Source organism: Solanum verrucosum, unplaced genomic scaffold, assembly GCF_900185275.1.
Source record: "Solanum verrucosum unplaced genomic scaffold, falcon-dt-bn FXZP01000107.1, whole genome shotgun sequence".
Lineage (NCBI taxonomy): Eukaryota > Viridiplantae > Streptophyta > Magnoliopsida > Solanales > Solanaceae > Solanum > Solanum verrucosum.
Window position 1 is genome coordinate 791,505 of NW_026020273.1, and position 19,181 is coordinate 810,685.

At 39.6% G+C, this 19,181-nt stretch overlaps 1 protein-coding gene across 1 annotated transcript; it reads right to left on the reverse strand.

The window, feature by feature from the left end:
* Positions 1 to 11,548: 11,548 nt before the first annotated feature.
* LOC125833804 (uncharacterized) lies at positions 11,549 to 17,352 on the reverse strand. The gene is made up of 3 exons (XM_049512974.1): positions 17,069 to 17,352; positions 16,967 to 16,999; positions 11,549 to 11,651 (listed from the first exon to the last, which is right to left on the reverse strand). Exons 1-3 carry the CDS (start codon positions 17,350 to 17,352, stop codon positions 11,549 to 11,551), a joined length of 420 nt encoding a protein of 139 aa, XP_049368931.1.
* Positions 17,353 to 19,181: the final 1,829 nt, after the last annotated feature.

Sequence of the window (19,181 nt, forward strand, 5' to 3'; positions counted from 1 at the left end):
TGAGATTCTCTTTCGTCTATGTCCACCATTTCCGGACTTAGACATTTGTTTTAGCTAGTTGATTAGTTCATTATTTGGGGTTGTATCCCTTTTTTGTTTAGACTTGGTTCCTTGTTAGAATGTTTTGGTACATTGACTTTCAGGTTCTAAGTTATTCTTCCACATTGTTTGTTATTATTGTTAGACTTTTGTTAGAGTTTATGGGAACTTTATTTTTATTTCCTTAGTGTTTGATTTAAATGACTTAGTTTTTAGGTTATTTGCTTGGTTTGGGTTGTAGTAGTGGTTCTCCCACCGGTGAATTAGTGTGGGTGCCAATCACGACGGTCTGGGTCATGAAAAAGTTGGTATTAGAGCCTAGGTCCATTGATCTCGATGTATAAAAATGAGTCTACTAGAGTATCGCGGAACGGTACGGGGATGCCTTTACTTTTCTTCGAGAGGCTATAGGACTTTAGGAAATCTCTATTTTTCTCTCGTCTCCTTTCGTACTATGACTTGATTCCAATCGGTATCTGGCAATTCAAATTGGTATCTAACCTCCTTCACTCTTTTGTTCGCAGATGGTTAATACTAGATTCAACAGCGTTAGGTCCGTAGCTCTCGTCAATGCTCCGATTGAGGAATCTGTAGCGAGAGGTCGCGGTCGAGGCAGAGCTAAAGGAAGAGCTAGGGATAGAGGCCGTTGAAGAGTAGCGCCTACTGGAAATGGAGCTCTTGTGAATGAGAACCCTCCCATGCATCATGAGGAAATAGAAGAAGAGATTGAGGTTGAGAATGTTGAGAACGTTGAGGAGGTTGGACAAGAGAAAGAGGTGCAAGCTGAGGCTACATGTATTCCTCCTATCGATCCGGTGTTAGCTCAACAAATCATGTCATTTTTGAATGGATTGGCTGGTCCTAGAATGCTTCCATTTGTTCAAGCAACTCAAACTCCTACTAGTCGTCCTGTTGGTAGCATTGCGCCCAAGATGGGTGGAACGGGAGGTAATGATGCTTTCTTCCGTCCTTTGTTGGGTTCTATCATGACTGGTAATGAGCATGAAATGTTGACTAAGTTTTTGAACCTAAAGCCTCCGATATTTCTTAGTTTCCGAGAGTGAGGATGCTTATGAGTTCATCTTATATTGCTATGGGAGGCTGCATAAATTAGGTATTGTTCATCAACATAGGGTTGAGTTTGTGTCTTTCAACTCCAAGGTGAGGCCAAGTAGTGGTGGAGAGCCTATATGGAGTGCAGATCTTCTACTTTACCTCCACTTACTTAGACCCAATTTCATGCTTTTTTTCTAGAGAAGTATGTACCTAGGACTTTGAGGGATCGCAAGAAAGATGAGTTTATGGCTTTGGAGCAAGGTGGTATAATTGTGGCTGCTTATGAGGCCAAGCTCCATGCTTTGTCTAGATATGCTACTCAATTGGTGACTACTGAGGAAAAGAGAATACGGTTATTTATTAGGGGATTAAATTCTGAGTTGCAAGTATTATTTTTTCATATGATTTCTGCAGGGAGAAACTTTAATGAGGTGAAAAACTATGTTAAGAAAGTGGAGGGGGTGAGGCGAGACGGTTAAGCTAAGCCATGGGCAAAAAGGGCCAAGAACTCGGGTAACTTTCAAAGTTCTTATTCCAAGGGGTCCGGAAGGCCAAGCTTGCAGCCAAGCCAATTCAATCCCTCTATGCCCGCCTCTATAAGTAGTTACTCGAAAACTCCATCTCATAATTTTCAGGATAGCCAAGGAATCACGCCTTCGACGGGCGGTAGACCATCTTTTGATCATACTTGTTACAACTGTGGAGAACCTGGACATATGAGCAGAGATTGTCCCCACCCACGTGTGTTAGATTCCGTGCAGCAGCAGTTTAGAGCAGTGGTACCCGTAGGGAATGGTAATGATGGTAGAGAATGTCTATAAGGTGGGCGATGAGGTAATCAGTGAGGTCGTGGAGGTAGAGGAAATGGTAATGGAGGTAGGGAAGTGGCTCGTCATGATGATATGGCTCAGTGTTATGATTTTTCGGGCAAGAATGAGGCGGAGGCGTCTGATGTGGTGATCACATGTACTATTCTTGTCTGTGACCGGATGGCTAATGTGTTGTTTGATATAGGTTCTAGTTATTCTTATGTATCTGTGCGATTTGCCTCAGAGTTTAATATGATTTGTGATATACTTGAGGCCCCTATCTATGTTTCCACCCCAGTTGGAGAGTCAGTCATAGTTACCCATGTCTATCGTGCTTGTCCTATTTTATTTATGGGATTTCAGACTTGGGCTGATTTAGTGATTTTGGATATGATTGACTTTGACATAATCTTAGACATGACTTGGTTGTCCCTCTATTATGTTGTGCTTAATTGTAATACTAAGTCTGTAACTCTAGAAATTCTGGGAAGGGAAAAATTAGAGTGGGAAAGGGTGTACAAGCCTATGGAAGCTAAGATTATATCCTCCATTCGAGCTAGTAAACTGGTAGAGCAGGGTTGTTTTGCTTATTTGGCTCATATTAGGGATGTTGAGACTGAGTCTCTATCCATTAAGTCTATTCATGTGGTTTCCGAATTTAGTGAAGTGTTTCCTAATGATTTTCCTGGTATGCCTCCGGATAGAGATATAGATTTTTGCATTGATTTAAAGCCTGGTACGCGCCCCATTTCTATCCCTCCATACCGCATGACTCTGGCAGAATTAAGAGAGCTTAAGGCTCAAATCCAAGAGCTCCTTGATAAGGGATTTATTTTCCCTAGTGCTTCTCCATGAGGTGCTCCAGTTTTGTTTGTTAAGAAGAAGGATGGTAGTATGAGAATGTGTATAGATTACCGACAATTAAATAGAGTCACTATTCGAAATAGGTACCCCTTGCCTCGAATAGATGATCTCTTTGACCAATTGCAAGGTGCAGCGGTTTTCTGTAAGATCGATCTAAGATCCAGTTACCATCAGTTGAAAATTAGGCCCGAGGACGTTCCCAAGACGGCGTTTAGAACTCGCTATGGGCACTATAAGGTTTTGGTTATGTCTTTTGGTTTGACCAATGCGCCTGCAACTTTTATGAGTTTAATAAATGGGGTGTTCAAGTCATTTCTTGATTCTTTCGTCATATTCTTTATTGATGATATTTTGGTCTATTCAAAAAATGAGGAAGATCATGCCAACCATCTTCGTAGTGCTTTGGGTGTTCTTGGGAAGCAAAAACTTTATGCTAAATTTTCTAAGAGTGAGTTTTGGTTGAAATCGGTCACATTTTTGGGGTATGTAGTTTCAAAAGAAGGGGTAATGGTAGATCCTCAAAAGATTGAGGCGGTTAAGAATTTGGTCCGACCAAGTTCTGTGACGCAAGTTAGGAGTTTTGTGGGGCTCGCTAGCTATTATCGTCAGTTTGTGAAAAAAATTGCCTCTATTGCTACTCACTTGATCAAAAAGGAGATACCACTTGAATGGACTGGAAAATGTGAGGAGAGATTTCAAAAGCTCAAGACTCTCTTGACCACCGCGCCTATTCTAGCATTACCGGTTGAAGGTAAACAATTATTGTTTATTGTGATGCTTCACATTCTGGTTTGGGTGTTGTGTTGATGCAGGATAAGAATGTTATAGCTTATGTCTCACGTCAATTGAAGGTGCATGAGAGGAATTATCCAACGCATGATTTGGAGTTGGCAGCGGTAGTGTTTGCTCTTAAGATCTGGTGGCATTACCTCTATGGTGTTAAGTGTGAAATGTTTACTGATCACCGTAGTTTGTAGCATGTGTTCACTCAAAAGGATCTGAATTTGAGACAACGAAGGTGGATGGAGTTACTTAAAGATTATGATGTGACTATTCAATACCATCCGGGAAAGGCTAATGTGGTGGCAGACGCTTTGAGTTGAAAAGCGGTGAGTATGGGTAGTTTAGCTTACTTGAGTGTAGCCAAGCGACCTTTGCCTAAAGAAATTCAGACCTTAGAGTCTAAGTTCATGCAATTGGGCATCTCAGAAAGAGGTGGGGTGCTATCTAATGTGGTGATTGATGAGTCCACAATTGGGCTCATTTATGGCTTTATTTTAATGAAAATAGTGTCCTTGATTGCTTGTTTTATCTCAATACCTGATTAAAATGATGAAGTTTTAGGTATTTGAAGTTTTAGTGGAAACATGGACACTTAGGCGCAAAATGGAGCAAATAGGGCTGAAAAGAACAAGAAATGAAATCCTGCGGATCGCCTAGTTTAACTTGGAGAGTCGCCGAAACGACATGAACCGCCCTTCGTTCCAGTACACGAAGCCTTGAAGGAAGTGGATCAAAAGGCGAGGAAAAGAGTGTCGGCGAGTCGCTGATTAGTTTCACGAAGCAGTACTGTACCGCCCAATGATCCAGAATGAGAGGATGCTAAAGGCAAGACACTGAAGGCGATGAGCTGACCAAAAGGCGGATCGCTGACTTTATCGGCGATCTTGACTAATGTCGCTGAACAATCCTCCGCAGCAGAATCTGTGAAAACTATAAATACTAGTTGGAATTGTAGTCTTAAGAGATTTTTAGAGAGTGGAACATTTAGAGTAAAAAATTATTATTAATCTATAGTATTTTTCTGTATTTTCTCTCAAGGTTGGAGAGGGTTTTGTGGAGACTTGAAGAAAGGAGTTCTTCTTCCCCAAGTATGGAAGTGGGTCTTCTCTATTCATTTACCTTTGCTTAATTTAAGGTTTAATTTCTTATACCCAGTTGATTTCATTATCATGTTAGGTATAATTTCTTATTTCTTGATGTGTGGCTAAAAACCCCCATTTTTGGGGTGTGATTTAGCAAATATGGGTTGATATTCTTGTTGGGCCTTGCTTGCTGATAGGTTAGATGTATTTTAATAGTGATTTCACCTAGTGGTTGTGGTTTAATCTAAAGGGTTTATAGTTGAAAATACAAAGCCATCCATGTGTGTTTGGCTTGCCCGAGAGGGAGGTCGCTAAACCAAAACCACTAGACTGATGGTCTAAGGAGTGGGTCGACATGAGGTTTAGCCCAAGAGGGTAAGCCCTAGTCCCATATCCTAACACTCAGCTCGAAAGAGTGAGTGGGGTAAGGTGTAGGTTGGTCTTCATGCTGCAAATGGGTGTCCGAGAGGAACATATTTGAAACGGGGTAAGTTGCCCGAGAGGGAACTTATATCCATTTAAAGCTTAACCTAGTCACTATTGTCTTGCGAATTTCTTATTGAAAGCATGCACCCAACAATTTATCTCAACTTGTATTGTGGTCACATCCCAAGAACCTTTCCCCATACTTGATTTTCGTGTTTATTTTGCTGTTTTATCACTTTTTACAAAACCCCTATTACTATGTTTTTTTTCGTTAATATCTTTAGCTACGACTAGTTAGAATGTAAATTCTATTTTTCTATCCATTCTCAAAACACCGCTCCCTTGGGACACGACCCCAACCCTTGGTTGGATTACTATATTATCGATGATCGTACCCACTCATACCGTAGGATAGTATCGTTGGTCACGATAAGCATCAAAGTTGCGCCGCTGCCGGTGAGTGGTGTTATTTGAGAATTTTTAGTTTAATAGAATTGTTATTCTTATTCATAGTTTACTAACTTAACTTTTAGTTGTGTTTTAGTTATTGTGGAAACATTGAAGAAAGCATAAATGTCAATGGTAGTAACGGGAGCCAGGTGGGTATCAGGATGACATCACTAATCTCCATGATGTCCAAGAACCCAATCTCAACGATCCGCATGTCATGGGAGGTGTTGGAGCTATTCATCTGCCCCCAGGAGAGGGAAACACAGTATTCTACATAACAAGCACCATGTTGCAATTTCTGCAACTAAAGGGGCTTTTCAGCGGACTAGCTCATGAGGACCCACACAAGCATCTTTGAAACATCGTAGACGTGTGTGGACCATTCTCATTCAAAAACATTTCTCAGGAATCAGTTTGACTGAGGTTATTTTCTTTCTCATTAATGGGTGAGGCGTGCAAGTGGTTAGCCGAGTTGCCACGTAACTCAATCACTTCGTGGGAGGAGTTGGTGAATGCATTCAATGTTCAATTTTTCCCTCATTCGAAGATGATGACTATCCGGGATAGCATCCAAACCTTTAAGCGTATGAATGGCGAACCTTTGCACGAAACCTGGCTGAGATTTAAAAAACTGGTGCAACAATGCCCAACACATGGTCTTCCTGACAATGTGCTCCTTCAATACTTCTACCAGAGTCTAGACTCGGTAAACAAGGGTGTAGCTGACCAACTCTCACCCGGAGGCTTAATGCAACAACCATATACAGTGGTAGCTCAACTCCTTGATGGTATGACAACCATCAATAGGGCATGGTACACCCGCGAAGATCAAGTCTCACCGGTCACATTTCAGCTATCTAAAGAGCAGGTTGAAAAAGAAAATGAGAGAGATCAAAATATGGCCAAGATCATGACACAACTTGATATTCTATCCAAAAATCTCATAGGGGCTAGTACCCGTGGTGTCAATGCTGTGGGGGTCGGGTGTTCAAATCCTGAGGAGGCAAGTTTCGATGCCTTGTATAATAAAGAGGTAAACTTCCTAGCCAACCAAGGTGGTGGTTATCGATCAAATTACCTAAGGCACTATGGAAATAAAGGTTGGGCTAGAGATGAAGGATGGAAGGATCGAGAATGGAGAGACCGAAATCCTAATTGGAAAGATGGGGAGAAAGATAAATATGTGCCTCCCCACGAACGCCAAAAGCCAAAGGACTCGGAGAGTAGTAGGTATGAGGATATGCTTTCGGGCATCCTCAATAAAGTTGAAGGGTCATACAAACTGCTGAAAGGCATGAAAGAGGATGTTTCCACCCTCAGCCAGACCGTTACCTCCCCTTCTGTTTCAATCAAGCAGTTGGAGACCCAAATGGGTCACATCTCGTCTCACCTAAATCCGAGACAGCAAGGGGGCTTGCCTAATGACACTATGACTAACCCCAAGGGTGAGAGTTGAAGGTGGACTAACGTCATGCCACGATGTTAACTAAGGCACTATTTGGGAGGCAACCCAAAACCCTTTATTGCTTTGTTTTACTTTGAGAAAATAATGGTGTGTAGTTTGCAGGTTGAAGGAAGGGATGAGAGTGAAATAATGTATGGAGGTAAACAACAAGTCTAGTTAGCGGATCATCGATGATATCAGTGAGCACGACTCTTTCCGTCAGGTGACTTAAGGTAATGTCAGCTGAGATTCTGTAAAACTTGGCGTTCAGTAGAAAATTATTGGCTAATCGCCAATCATGTCAGCGATTGCAATATAGACTGCTGTTGAGATCCTCACATGAGATGCGAGTCCTGTTACATTTGGCGAAGAGAGTAGACACTTGGCGCTTCGCTGAGTGAATAAGCGTACCCAATGTACATCGCCGAATGGGCAGAAACTGGACGATTTTTGCAGGCCATAGATTTAAATATTTTGGCTCATTCATTTTCTCTCATTTCTTCATCCTACCAAACTGACACCTGCACTTTAGTTTTATATTTCTTGCAAGTCTAAATTATTATACGTGTCAAATTGTGCGTGGATTTGGATCTCATTGCTACCTAGCACTTCATTAGCATCTGATTCGGCACTAAAGGTTGGTAATTCAAACCCTATTTTTAATTTAGTAAAATTGTACTCATTTGCATAGTGATGATATTGTCATGTCTTGGCTGAATCTCCGCATTGATGGCATTTCATACATCATTGATTAACATCTTCGCGTAATTGATAGAATCCAAATCAACTGTGCTCTAATTTGAATTAATTTACTTCGGGGGTGTGATACTATTATGGGTTTTATTGTGAGTTTGTGCTATAGGGGCTTGAGTTTCTTTGACCAGGGTTGCGGGGTTGAGCCTGGAAATCGTGTAGAACATAGGCGTGTTGAGTTAGTTAGCGAGCCGAGCTTAGCTCGCCAAATCACTCGGCTATTCACCTAACTGCCCTTGTCGCCTTTCATTAAAAGCAAATTTGGGTTATTTAATTTGTAAAAATCGACGAGAAACCTGCTATCACTGAATATTTTTGGTGAATCGCCGAGAAGCCATTTAATTCACCCTTCTTGCCTGCACCCTTTAGTTCCTTTATGCACATATTTCAATAACTAACCTAAGTGAGTGAGCACATCACCAACTAGTGTGGCAAAGTGATTATATGCGCACCATTCTCCTGCTCTGTTTAAATACTTTCTAACTTTTCCCAAAGCCTTTGCAGAAATGGGAAAACCAAAAGTTGCAGGGAGGGATGACCCACCCAGGCATGTAAGAGTACGAGAATTTAGAAAAAGAGGAAAAGAGAGCCGAGATGGGCAAGAAAATAATGTACACCAAGGAAGCTAGGGAAAAGAGATGAATTCCTCTCTATCTTAATGTCCTCCTCTGTGATCGGAGCTAAGTTAATGCACTACATACCTTCAGAGCAACTCAGGAGATAGATCAGATGATTGCAACAAATCTTGTTGTAGAGGCTAAGGCAAAGGCAAACAGTGGAGACCAAAATGACAATGCTCCAGGGACCATTGTTTTACTTTAGAAAGATGCACCGGGCACTGATGCCCAGACAGATGGAGTGACTGCTTAAACAAGATCCCCTCTTTACCTCCCTCTCTATTTTTCTTTATCTAACCTTTTGGATACTTATTACTTGCATTTGAGGACAAACACTTTTTATTTGTGGTGGGGTGAGGCCCACACCTTTTGTGTTGACATTCATGTTTTGTTCTGTATATATTTGGGTTGTTTGCTTTAAGTTGTGTTTTAAATATTGTTTTTCTGTGGATGTTTGAGCTTATGGCTCTTGTTGTTTTAATTGCAAAACAATTTTGATCCTTTCGATTTTTTTTGCCACCTCTTGTGTTGAAAGTTGTTGTTCTTTTGCAAAAATTTAAGTCTCAATTTCGATCAATACCGATGACTTGAATAGTGCTCCCAATTGAACAAACATAAATGCATGGCTACGATGAGGCCAAATGAAGTTACATAGACAATATGTGCACTCTTTGTATCTCGTTGTGACTAGCCATTTATCGAATTGATTTCCTTGTGAGGACCGTTGCACGCTAGCGAACATGTCTAGTCTTGTTTGACCGAAGTATCAATGCCTTGTGTGATTAGCTTACTTTGAACCATGCATGAATAAACCTAGAATTTGCCCGGTTAGTCTGATTGATTTAGAAAGGTGTACTCTTGAGATGATCTTAGTCAATTTTAAAGAGTGTGATCCAATTTGACATATACCTCTTTTTGTGGCCTACCTGTGAGCGTGTGAAACTCTCTTGAACACCCTTTAAGCCTTACCTTTCTTTTCTTTGGAAGAACCTTGATAAACCCTAGACCTTACTTGATCCACTACCTATAATCCTCTTGATTTGTGGTTTAGTGAATAGCCAACTTAGGACAAAAAGCCTAAGTTGGGGGTGTGGTGAAAAGGAAAATGAGAAGTCAAGAAGTGCTATAAGAAGTCTTCCTTAACCCATAGTGTTGCAGAACAATGGAACCCTAAAAAAAAAAACAAAAAAACGAAATTTGTGGAATAAAGTATAGAAGAAATTTGGGTTCCAATGCAATTCATGGAAGGTGAATAAAAAGGTGACTTAGAAGCACTAGAAAAAGAATTGATAAAGGAGAGGAAGGGAATGCCTTGAGAATACTACATCTCACGAGGAAAAAGTCACTAAAGCTAAATGACCATACATTTGCACTGAGTCCCATTACAAGCCTTAGAAAGACCTTTCTGATCTTGAGTAAGCTGGATCGAAAGTCGATTGGAAAATAAGGGCAAACCTATGGGTGAAAACATGCATTGTGTTCTTATTTTTGACTCATATCTGTGTGTGAATATGAAATCATTCTTTGTGCGAGGACATTTAGATACTTTTGTTGAGCTTGAACTTGCACAAGTAGCAAGTATTGCGAGCATGAAAATCTTTGTTGATGGACACTTAGGCGCAAAACGGAGCAAATAGGGTTGAAAAGAACAAGAAATGAAATTATGCGGATCGCCGAGTTTAACTTGGCGAGTCACTGAAATGACATGAACCGCCCTTCGTTCCAGTATGCGAAGCCTTGAAGGAAGTGGATCACAAGGCGAGGAAAGGACCAGTCGGCGAGTCGCCGATCAGTTCTGCGAAGCAGTACTGTACCGCCCAATGATCTAGAATGCGAGGATGCTAAAGGCAAGACACTGAAGGCGATGAGCTGACCAAAAGGCGGATCGCCGACTTCATCGGCAATCTCGACTAATGTTGTCGAACAATCCTCCGCAACACAATCTGTGAAAACTATAAATACTAGTGTTAGCATTGTAGTCTTAAGAGATTTTTATGGAGTGGAACATTTTATAGTAAAAAAATATTATTAATCTATAGTATTTTCTGTATTTTCTCTCAAGTTTGGAGAGGGTTTTGTGGAGACTTAAAGAAAGGAGTTCTTCTTCCCCAAGTTTGGAAGTGGGTTTTCTCTATTCATTTTCCTTTGCTTAATTTAAGGTTTAATTTCTTATACCCAGTTGATTTCATTATCATGTAGGTATAATTTCTTATTTCTTAATGTGTGGCTAAAAACCCCCATTCTTGGGGTGTGATTTAGCAAATATGGGTTGATATTCTTGTTGGGTCTTGTTTGCTGATAAGTTAGATGTATTTTAATGGTGATTTCACCTAGTGGTTGTGGTTTAATCGAAATGGTTTGTAGTTTCAAATACAAAGCCACCCATGTGTTTTTGGCTTGCCCGAGAGGAAGGTCGCAAAACCAAAACCACTAGACTGATGGTCTAAGGAGTGGGTCAACATGAGGTTCAGCCCGAGAGGGTGAGCCCTAGTCCCATATCCTAACACTCACCTCGAGAGAATGAGTGGGGTTAGGCGTAGACTGGTCTTCATACGGCAAATGGGTGTCCGAGAGGAACACATTTGAAACGGGGTAAGTTGCCCGAGAGGGAGCTTATTTCCATTTAAAGCTTAGCCTAGTCACTATTGTCTTAAAAATTTCCTATTGAAAGCATGCACCCAACAATTTATCTCAACTTGTATTGCGGTTCACATCCCAAGAACTTTTCCCTATACTTGATTTTCGTGTTTATTTTACTGTTTTATCACTTGTTACAAAACCCCCATTTGATATTTGACACTTTCGTGTCACCCTCTTTTATTTACTATGTTTTTGTTCATTAATATCTTTAGCTACGACTAGTTAGAATGTAAATTCTATTTTTCTATCAATTCTCAAAACCGCTCCCTTGGGACACGACCCCTACCCTTGGTTGAGTTACTATATTATCGACGATCATAGACACGCATACCATATCGTAGTGTCATTGGTTACGATAAGCATCAGTGATCCATCCATCCATCAAAGTAAGGTCTCTCGCTGCTTGGATTCCCTCATAAAACCCCTGTTCTGCACTATGCCCATCCGATATTCATACTCAACTATATTAAGCAACTAAGCATACGTGTGGCCGTAAATAAAATAGTGGATGGTGGTCTCAGATAGGTCAACGGGGATACCCTACACCAACATAGTCAACAATGGAGGGTGAGCCAATGGCTTAGCTCATGGTGGCATAGCGTTCTCCACATTAGCTGCATATGAAGCGTAGAAATCCCTCACTGTCTCCGAGCTATACTTGCTAGGATTCTCCTCCATCCACTTGCATCTGTATCGTTTGAATAGGTCATGAATCTCTGGCACCGTGTGGAGGGTCCTAGTAAGTACCCATCACTCCTCAGTAATGGTCCAAACAAACTTCTCATGCTCATTGACAAAAATCGTATCCTCATATATTTGGTAAATCCCGAGGACGCAATATCTGTTCGGCTCCATAGATAAGAGTACTGGCTCATATCGAGTACCAGGAGGATCATGGGCTAATCCCGTACTTGTGGCATTACATGCCAAGGCCGCTACTGAATTAGAGCAAGATTTGGACTACGACTCCCTATTCTCAGAATTCGAAAGTTGCCCCCTTTCTCAAACTGGGCATCATCATAGCTAGATGAATGCTCATCATCAAAGACAATCTGTTTGACTCGTTTCCTCATAGTCAGAGGTGGCGTAGGGGAGGTCCTAGTCGTACCCGGGTTAAATTCAGACTCACTGGCACTGGATTCAGGTTCACCATCAACAAGTTATTGAGCCGAGGGTGCCATTGACATGGCCTTATACTTGCATTGGTAGGTATGTGCTTGCTTTAGCGCCATTATACCTGTGGAAGACTTGTTAGTATTCAAACAACTCAATACAAACCAAGAAAAAGAAACAAAATAAATTTTGAACTTAAAAAAACATTCTGGACAGTGACTATTTTTGGGACTTACGGGTAGTACCTATGGGCCGTAGAGTGAACGATGGACCGTCGGTGCCCACCGTAGGTCAGGGTGTCTCAAAATTGGTCTTAGAAATTGGAACGACGGTGTAACGACCCGGAAAATGATAGAGTGAAACTAGAGCCTCACATGTGAGTTTGGAGTCGAGAGCTTAATGAAATGATTATATCTGAATTTGACCCAAAAAGTTCTTAAAAATGTGCTTCGGAAGTTACCGGAAACTTGTTTAGCTGTATATAAAAAGATCCGTTTCGTTTTTCGAAAATCCGACTTCATATTCTTGTTTAGGGGGTCAAATTGAGTGGAAAATGGGTCAAACCCAAATTTTAGAGCAACCGTATCAAAATCCGAAATTTCCAAGTGAAGCCTTTTTCGAGGGTCTACTTTGGAGGGTCATATCTCCTTGAACACAAATTATTTGGGTGGCCAATAATATATCCATGGAAAGCCCTTTGAGTTAGCTACCTAACGCACTTCGTTTCATCTCATTCGGAGTTCGGACGAAGAAGTTATGCCCATTTTCGTAAAATCTGTTTGGCAGGAAAAGGCAATTTCCAGTAGGCGTGGTTACTGTTCACCCGCCTCATTTTTTTTCTAAGTGTTGTACCATTCTTCCAAAGGACATATATTATTTCCTAGATACCATTAGTTCAATTCCCATCCCTAAAACATTTCCCTCTCTACAATCCTCCATTAAGAAGAAGAAGAAGTGGGAGCTAGGGCTTTGGATTCAAGGCTTTCTTCATCAAATTTCGTGGGAGATCATAGCAAAGGTATGGTGACCCTTGATCCTTGATCATCTTTCCTTCAAGGAGTCCATTAAAAAGGGTTTCAAAAGTCTTCAAAGAATAAAACTTCTATTTTCCATTCTAGGTATGGGTTCATGGGTAAAATGTTTTCAAAGTCATTATATTGGTGAATTGAAGTTGTATTTATGATTTTAAGATGATTTTATATGAAACTCCTTCAAGAACCCATGTTTTCATTAAAAGCCTCGAATTTGCTTATGAAGTGGGTTTAATGCCTATGATTTAATGTTGATGAAATTGTGTTTAGATCGGATTGTATTGTTGATTTATATGGTTTTGTATATCTATTTATGATGAATTGTTGGTATATGAATGAATTGAGGATTGTGGCCTTATGGGGCAAATTATGGGTGAATCACCTTGTGGTGATAGAATTGTTGGGAATTGAGTAATGGTTATTATGGCTTTGGAGGATGGTAAGTTGGCTTAATCTCATATTATGGATAAAAATTGTTCTTGCTTGGTTTGATCCACTTATGGTGGAGGTGTTTAATTATGGAATGTATTGTGACCATGGCCTTAAAGGCATAGTATGAGAAATTGGAGTGTTATCATGACATTATATGAATGAGAATTCAATGAAGATAATGTGATCATGTTATGAACGTAAAGGTGTTGCTATTGAAAGATTATTTCTCAATTTGACACTCATGGATGTTGATGATAGAATATGAAGGATTCTTCAATATAAAGTATACCTTGAATTGGTAGGGCTTATGCATCATTTTCTTGTATAAATGATTATATTGTTGATTGTTGAATCCTCGGATCGGTAGGCTAGTGGCACCCTTCCACACGAGCTTATAATGAACCTTGGAATCGGTAGGCCTATGGTACCTTTCCATGAAGGTTAATGATGAGACTTGAACCGGTAGGCCCATGGCACCCTTTCAAGAGGAGTTAATGAGCTTTCCTAAATGAACCTTGAAACGGTAGGCTTAAAGCACCCTTTCACGTGTTAATAAATGTAATTTGGAGTTGGTAGGCCAATGGCACCTCTCATATGTGATAATGTCAAGGTAACGAACTATTCTATGGGAATGTTGGCTAAGCACCGAGTGGATTTGGTTAGATGGAAACTCCCCCAATAGTTAGGCATGAGTTTCAATGATCGTCTACCTTATCCTATAAACTATGTGCCCGCATAGGTAGCTAGTGGATCCATTAAGCTATATACCGGTCTTCCTTAGGCAAGTAGACCACCTCTTTACGGTGTGGGGACTTATGACACCGGATTCCATGACAAGCTCTCATGGTCTATGTCGGTTAAACACTTACTTCCCATCATGCGAGATTTCATTATGGTTTCTTGATAGGTTCTACAAAGTGTAGGTAGTAGTATGAGATGCTACCTATACATTGCACGAGTAGGCTTGGAGAGGGTCATAGTGAGTTTCTCTAAATCCTAATGTATGTGATACAATTGTGGCCTAAATGAGGTTATTAAAGAATGTTGGCTCTCAAATGCTTAATATGAGATGCATGCTATACTTGGGTTATATTATGAGTTATTTTCCCTTGTCATGTCTTAAGTGATGATATACCTCTTATGTATGAATATTGTGCAAAGGTGAAAGAAAGGAATGATAAGTTACCTTAAGTGACCTTAATGTGGTGCCTTAGTATGGATGGTGGTATGGGACGCCATCCATACATTGCACGAGGTATAGCATAAGGGTTTCTTGAGGTGAAGGTCCAAGGTAAAGGTTTTCACGTTGAAATTGTTTAAAGGTAATATTATGACTTACTTGATGTTTATGCTTGTATTGTATGTCTTTTATGCAACTATTCATGGTACTTCAAAAAGTGGCATAATGCATGGTTTCTAACCAAAATGTCCCTTTTAAAGCATGTCTTGCATGGTCATCATACTTAGTACATTTTGTGTACTAACCCATATTCTTCATATTTTACTATAAGTGTAGGTTCCGGCAAGTGATCCCTCCTAGCTAGTTTGAAGTGTTGGATTGCTTTCCTCCAAGACTTGGTATGTCCTCATGGATTCGAGGATAAGACTTTTAAGTTCTTTTGTTCATGTAATAGACTTAATAGACTTCTTTTGATTGTAAAGGGCCGTGTCCCTACTTATGTTTTGTGACTGTGTCTAAGATGGCCATGTGAGACTTAGACTTTCGCTGTGTGTTTTTAAAGTTGTTTTAATGAAGTTTAAATGTGTGGATGTAAATAAGTTTTTTTTTTATTTATTCCGCACTATTTTCATTATTGAATGCAATGAATGACTATGTGGCTCGTATAAGACCCCTTCGGGGTCGAATATGCCATGTTACGACTAGGGGGTACTCTCGGGTCGTGACAGACGATGCATTTGATCGGTCAATCGATGGAACGACGAACCCTAAGCAAAACTGTGGTTCAACACTTAGGCTATTGGATTGTGTGGCTGATCAACGGAACCATACCTACGATCCGTAGGTTGCCCTACGACCCCTAGATCATGGTCATGGACCAGTACTGTTTCAGATCAAAATTCACATTTTACCCAAACTTCACAATATTATTTTTTGAACTACCAAAGAGCTTCTAGAACATGCATTTCAACATATTTTAATGTTACTCTATTATCCCTAGGGTTCCAATCATGCTATTCATACATACACAAATATTAACTTCGAAACCCTAAGACAAGAACACAACTAGAATGTAATAATCACATGCTTTCATCACAATAATCAACAACACTCAGTAAACCGTCATTTCAAGGGTACTTCTTAACTATTCATATCGAATTTAACAATTAATTTATACGCAAGGTCAAGAAGCAACTTTTTGATTTCAACTACAAATTGAAAAGTTCAAATTCAAATCAATACCTTTCAAGTAGTACAAAGTTGTGTGAGTGTGTACCTGTAGACCTTTTTGACACCGAAATTACTTGACACCAACCACACAACCTTTGATTTTAGGAGAAGGATAAGAATTTGGGAGAAGTGAAAATATGACGGAATGGCAGAAATGGGAAGAAGATATATTTATAAGGTGAAGTGTGGGAGTTTGAAAGGGTGTACGTGAATGTGTAGGGGCGGAATATGGAGGATAAACGTTTTGTAACGGTTGGGAAAAGAGGAAAATAGGGGATGTTTAATAAAATTGAAGGGTTTTATTATTATTATTATGGTAGCGGGTCGGGTCGACCATGTCTTACCAGTCTTAGACCAACGATACGCCATCGATGGTCCATAGTTGAAACTACGGTTCGTGGATGGGTGTCGTGGTTCCTCTCAACACTTGATGAATTTTCAGAATACATATGTGGGATCTACGGATGCCATCTACGGTCTATCGGTGGAAAAATAGACTGTCTATGGGAACCGTAGACCCTCTGCACCAACAATTTTTTAGATTCTTCTTTTATTTCTTGCACACGTAGCAAACATTAGAACTTCCTTTTTTTATTTTTCTTGAGTCTTTGTGGACACATACACTATACTACCCTAGTCCAGCCAAAACTAGGACTCGACAAAACCTAAAAATCACTAGAAAAATCCTTACATACCCTAAAAACATACTAAAATAGAAAAATCATTACATATCCTAAAAAAATACTAAAATAGAAAAATTCCTAATATTAGCTAGATTTTACATCTTGAATTGCCTCTCAAGTAGCGCTTGATTTAACATAGCAACACGACGTAAAGCCCTTTAATTACTCAAACTTATCAATGTCCCATTCTTCGATCACCTCTTTGACCTCTTCCTGTTGGCCTATGTAGACTTTGATCCGTTGACCATTCACCTTGAACCTCGTTCCTTTCTTATTTTCTAGTTCAACTGCTCCATGTGAAAACACTTTTACCACTTTGAACGTCCCAACTTACTTGGACTTGAGCTTGCCAGGAAACAACCGCAACCTTTAATTGAATAAGAGAACCAAATCACCAGGAACAAACTAACGCTTTTAGATATTTTGATCATGGTACCTCTTCATTTTCTGCTTGTACAAAGCTGAACTTTTATATGCTTTTAGGTGAAACTCATTGAGCTCATTCAAATCATTCAACCTTTGACTTGATTCAACATCCCAATCCAAATACTGCTTCTTGAGTGCCCATATCACTTTATTCTCTAACTCTACAGGCAAATGCCAAGACTTCCCAAACACAAGTTGGTAGGGGGACATACCTATGGGAGTCTTGAACATGGTGCGATAGCCCCATAGAGCATCATCAAGCTTTTTTGACCAACCAATTCTTTTTGCATTCATAGTCTTTGGAAGAATCTACTTGATCTCTCTATTTTATACTTCCACTTGCCCGCTAGACTGCGGATGATAAGAAGTTGCTACACTATGAAGAACACTATACTTGTCATGCAATGCCTTGAATAACCTATTACAAAAGTGGAACCTCCATCACTAATAATGATGTACCAAATCTAGAGAAAATACTCTTTTCAGAAATGTAGTGACTCTCTTCCTTCATTGTTTGAAAGCGCAACAACTTCCCCCCATTTAGGTACATAAACAACCACTACAAGTATGTACTTCATTCCATTCGAGCTCAAAAATGGACCCATAAAATCAAGACCCCAGACATCGAACAACTCAATAACTAGTATAAGAATCATTGGGAGTTCTTGCTTTTTTGAAATAGCTCCTTCTCTTTGGCAGCGATCACATAACTTGGCGAAATCATGAGCATCTTGGTGAATAGTAGGCCAATAATACCCACGTAACAATATTTTATGGGTAGTACGGATACCACTATGATAACCACCAACAAGAGACGAATGACAATCCTCCAATAAACACATCATCTTAACCTCAGGCACACAACAATGAATAATCCCATCAGCACATATATGAAACAAGTAAGGCTCCTCCCAGAAAAACTTCTTCACATCAGACATAAATTTCCTTCTTTGGTGGAATGACAAATTCGAAGGCACCACATCTCTTTCCAAATAATTGACGAAATCTGTGAACCAAGGGATAAGATCAAAAGAAGCAGCCAATACCTGTTCACGGGGAGCACATCATTTATCTCAAATCCATCATCTAACTTCATCATTTCCTCTAATTCTAATCTGGACAAGTGATCAACCACTTGGTTTCTTTTCCCCTTTCTATGTAACCTCAAAATCAAAATCTTACAACAACAATACCCATCCAGTTAGTCTTTGTTTTGCATCCTTCATTTCCATAAGATACCATAATGCCGAATGATTAGTATGTAGAATGACTTTAGTGCCCAACAAATATGATCTAAATTTCTCAAACAGAAAGACTACAACAAGTAATTCCTGTTCAGTGACCGTGTAGTTCTTTTGAGGAACATTCAAAGACTTGCTCGCATAATATATAGGATAAAAAATCTTCTCAAACAATCACATGACATTTTTGAAAAATCACCCTCTTAAATATTTTCAGAACAGTACAAATCATTTTATTTAGACTTAACAAGCTAACTCATACAGATCAATTCATGACATAGACACACCAATAGACACATTCATATACACAAACAACAATCACCAAGATAATAAATCTTTAACAATGAAACTTTTGCCCTTACCGCAAAGAAATCCCTTTTTTCACACAATATTTGATGTTTTAGTTAGGGAATCGGTAAACAATCACACTCAGAAGTGAATTCAAATACAGTTTGTGCTCAATGCCATAGGCTTGCCCTTATTTTCCACGCTTTAACTTTCCAGTCTGGTTACTTATGATCACTATAGGACTTTCTTAGCTTGTAACATAGGTTGTGGGTCTGGTGAGGTATATTTGGATATTAAGTGACTTTTTTACCCTCCTTGAAATTACATTGGCTATTTTACCTCTTTTAGAACCAATTCTAACTTCCCCTTGTTTCGGCTTTTCTCTTTATGATTTATTTAAGCGTAGGTGTAATTTTTGTTTGACATTATTGCTTGTTTCATATTTTCTTTATCCTTTTATTCAAGCATTATCATTCTTTTGTTTTTTTTGTTCGGTCACACCATTCTTCTCTACATTTTTGCTCATAATTTCTTTCTCTACAAATGACTCTTTTCATACCCTTTCTTTGTTATTTATCTTCACAATAGTCACCC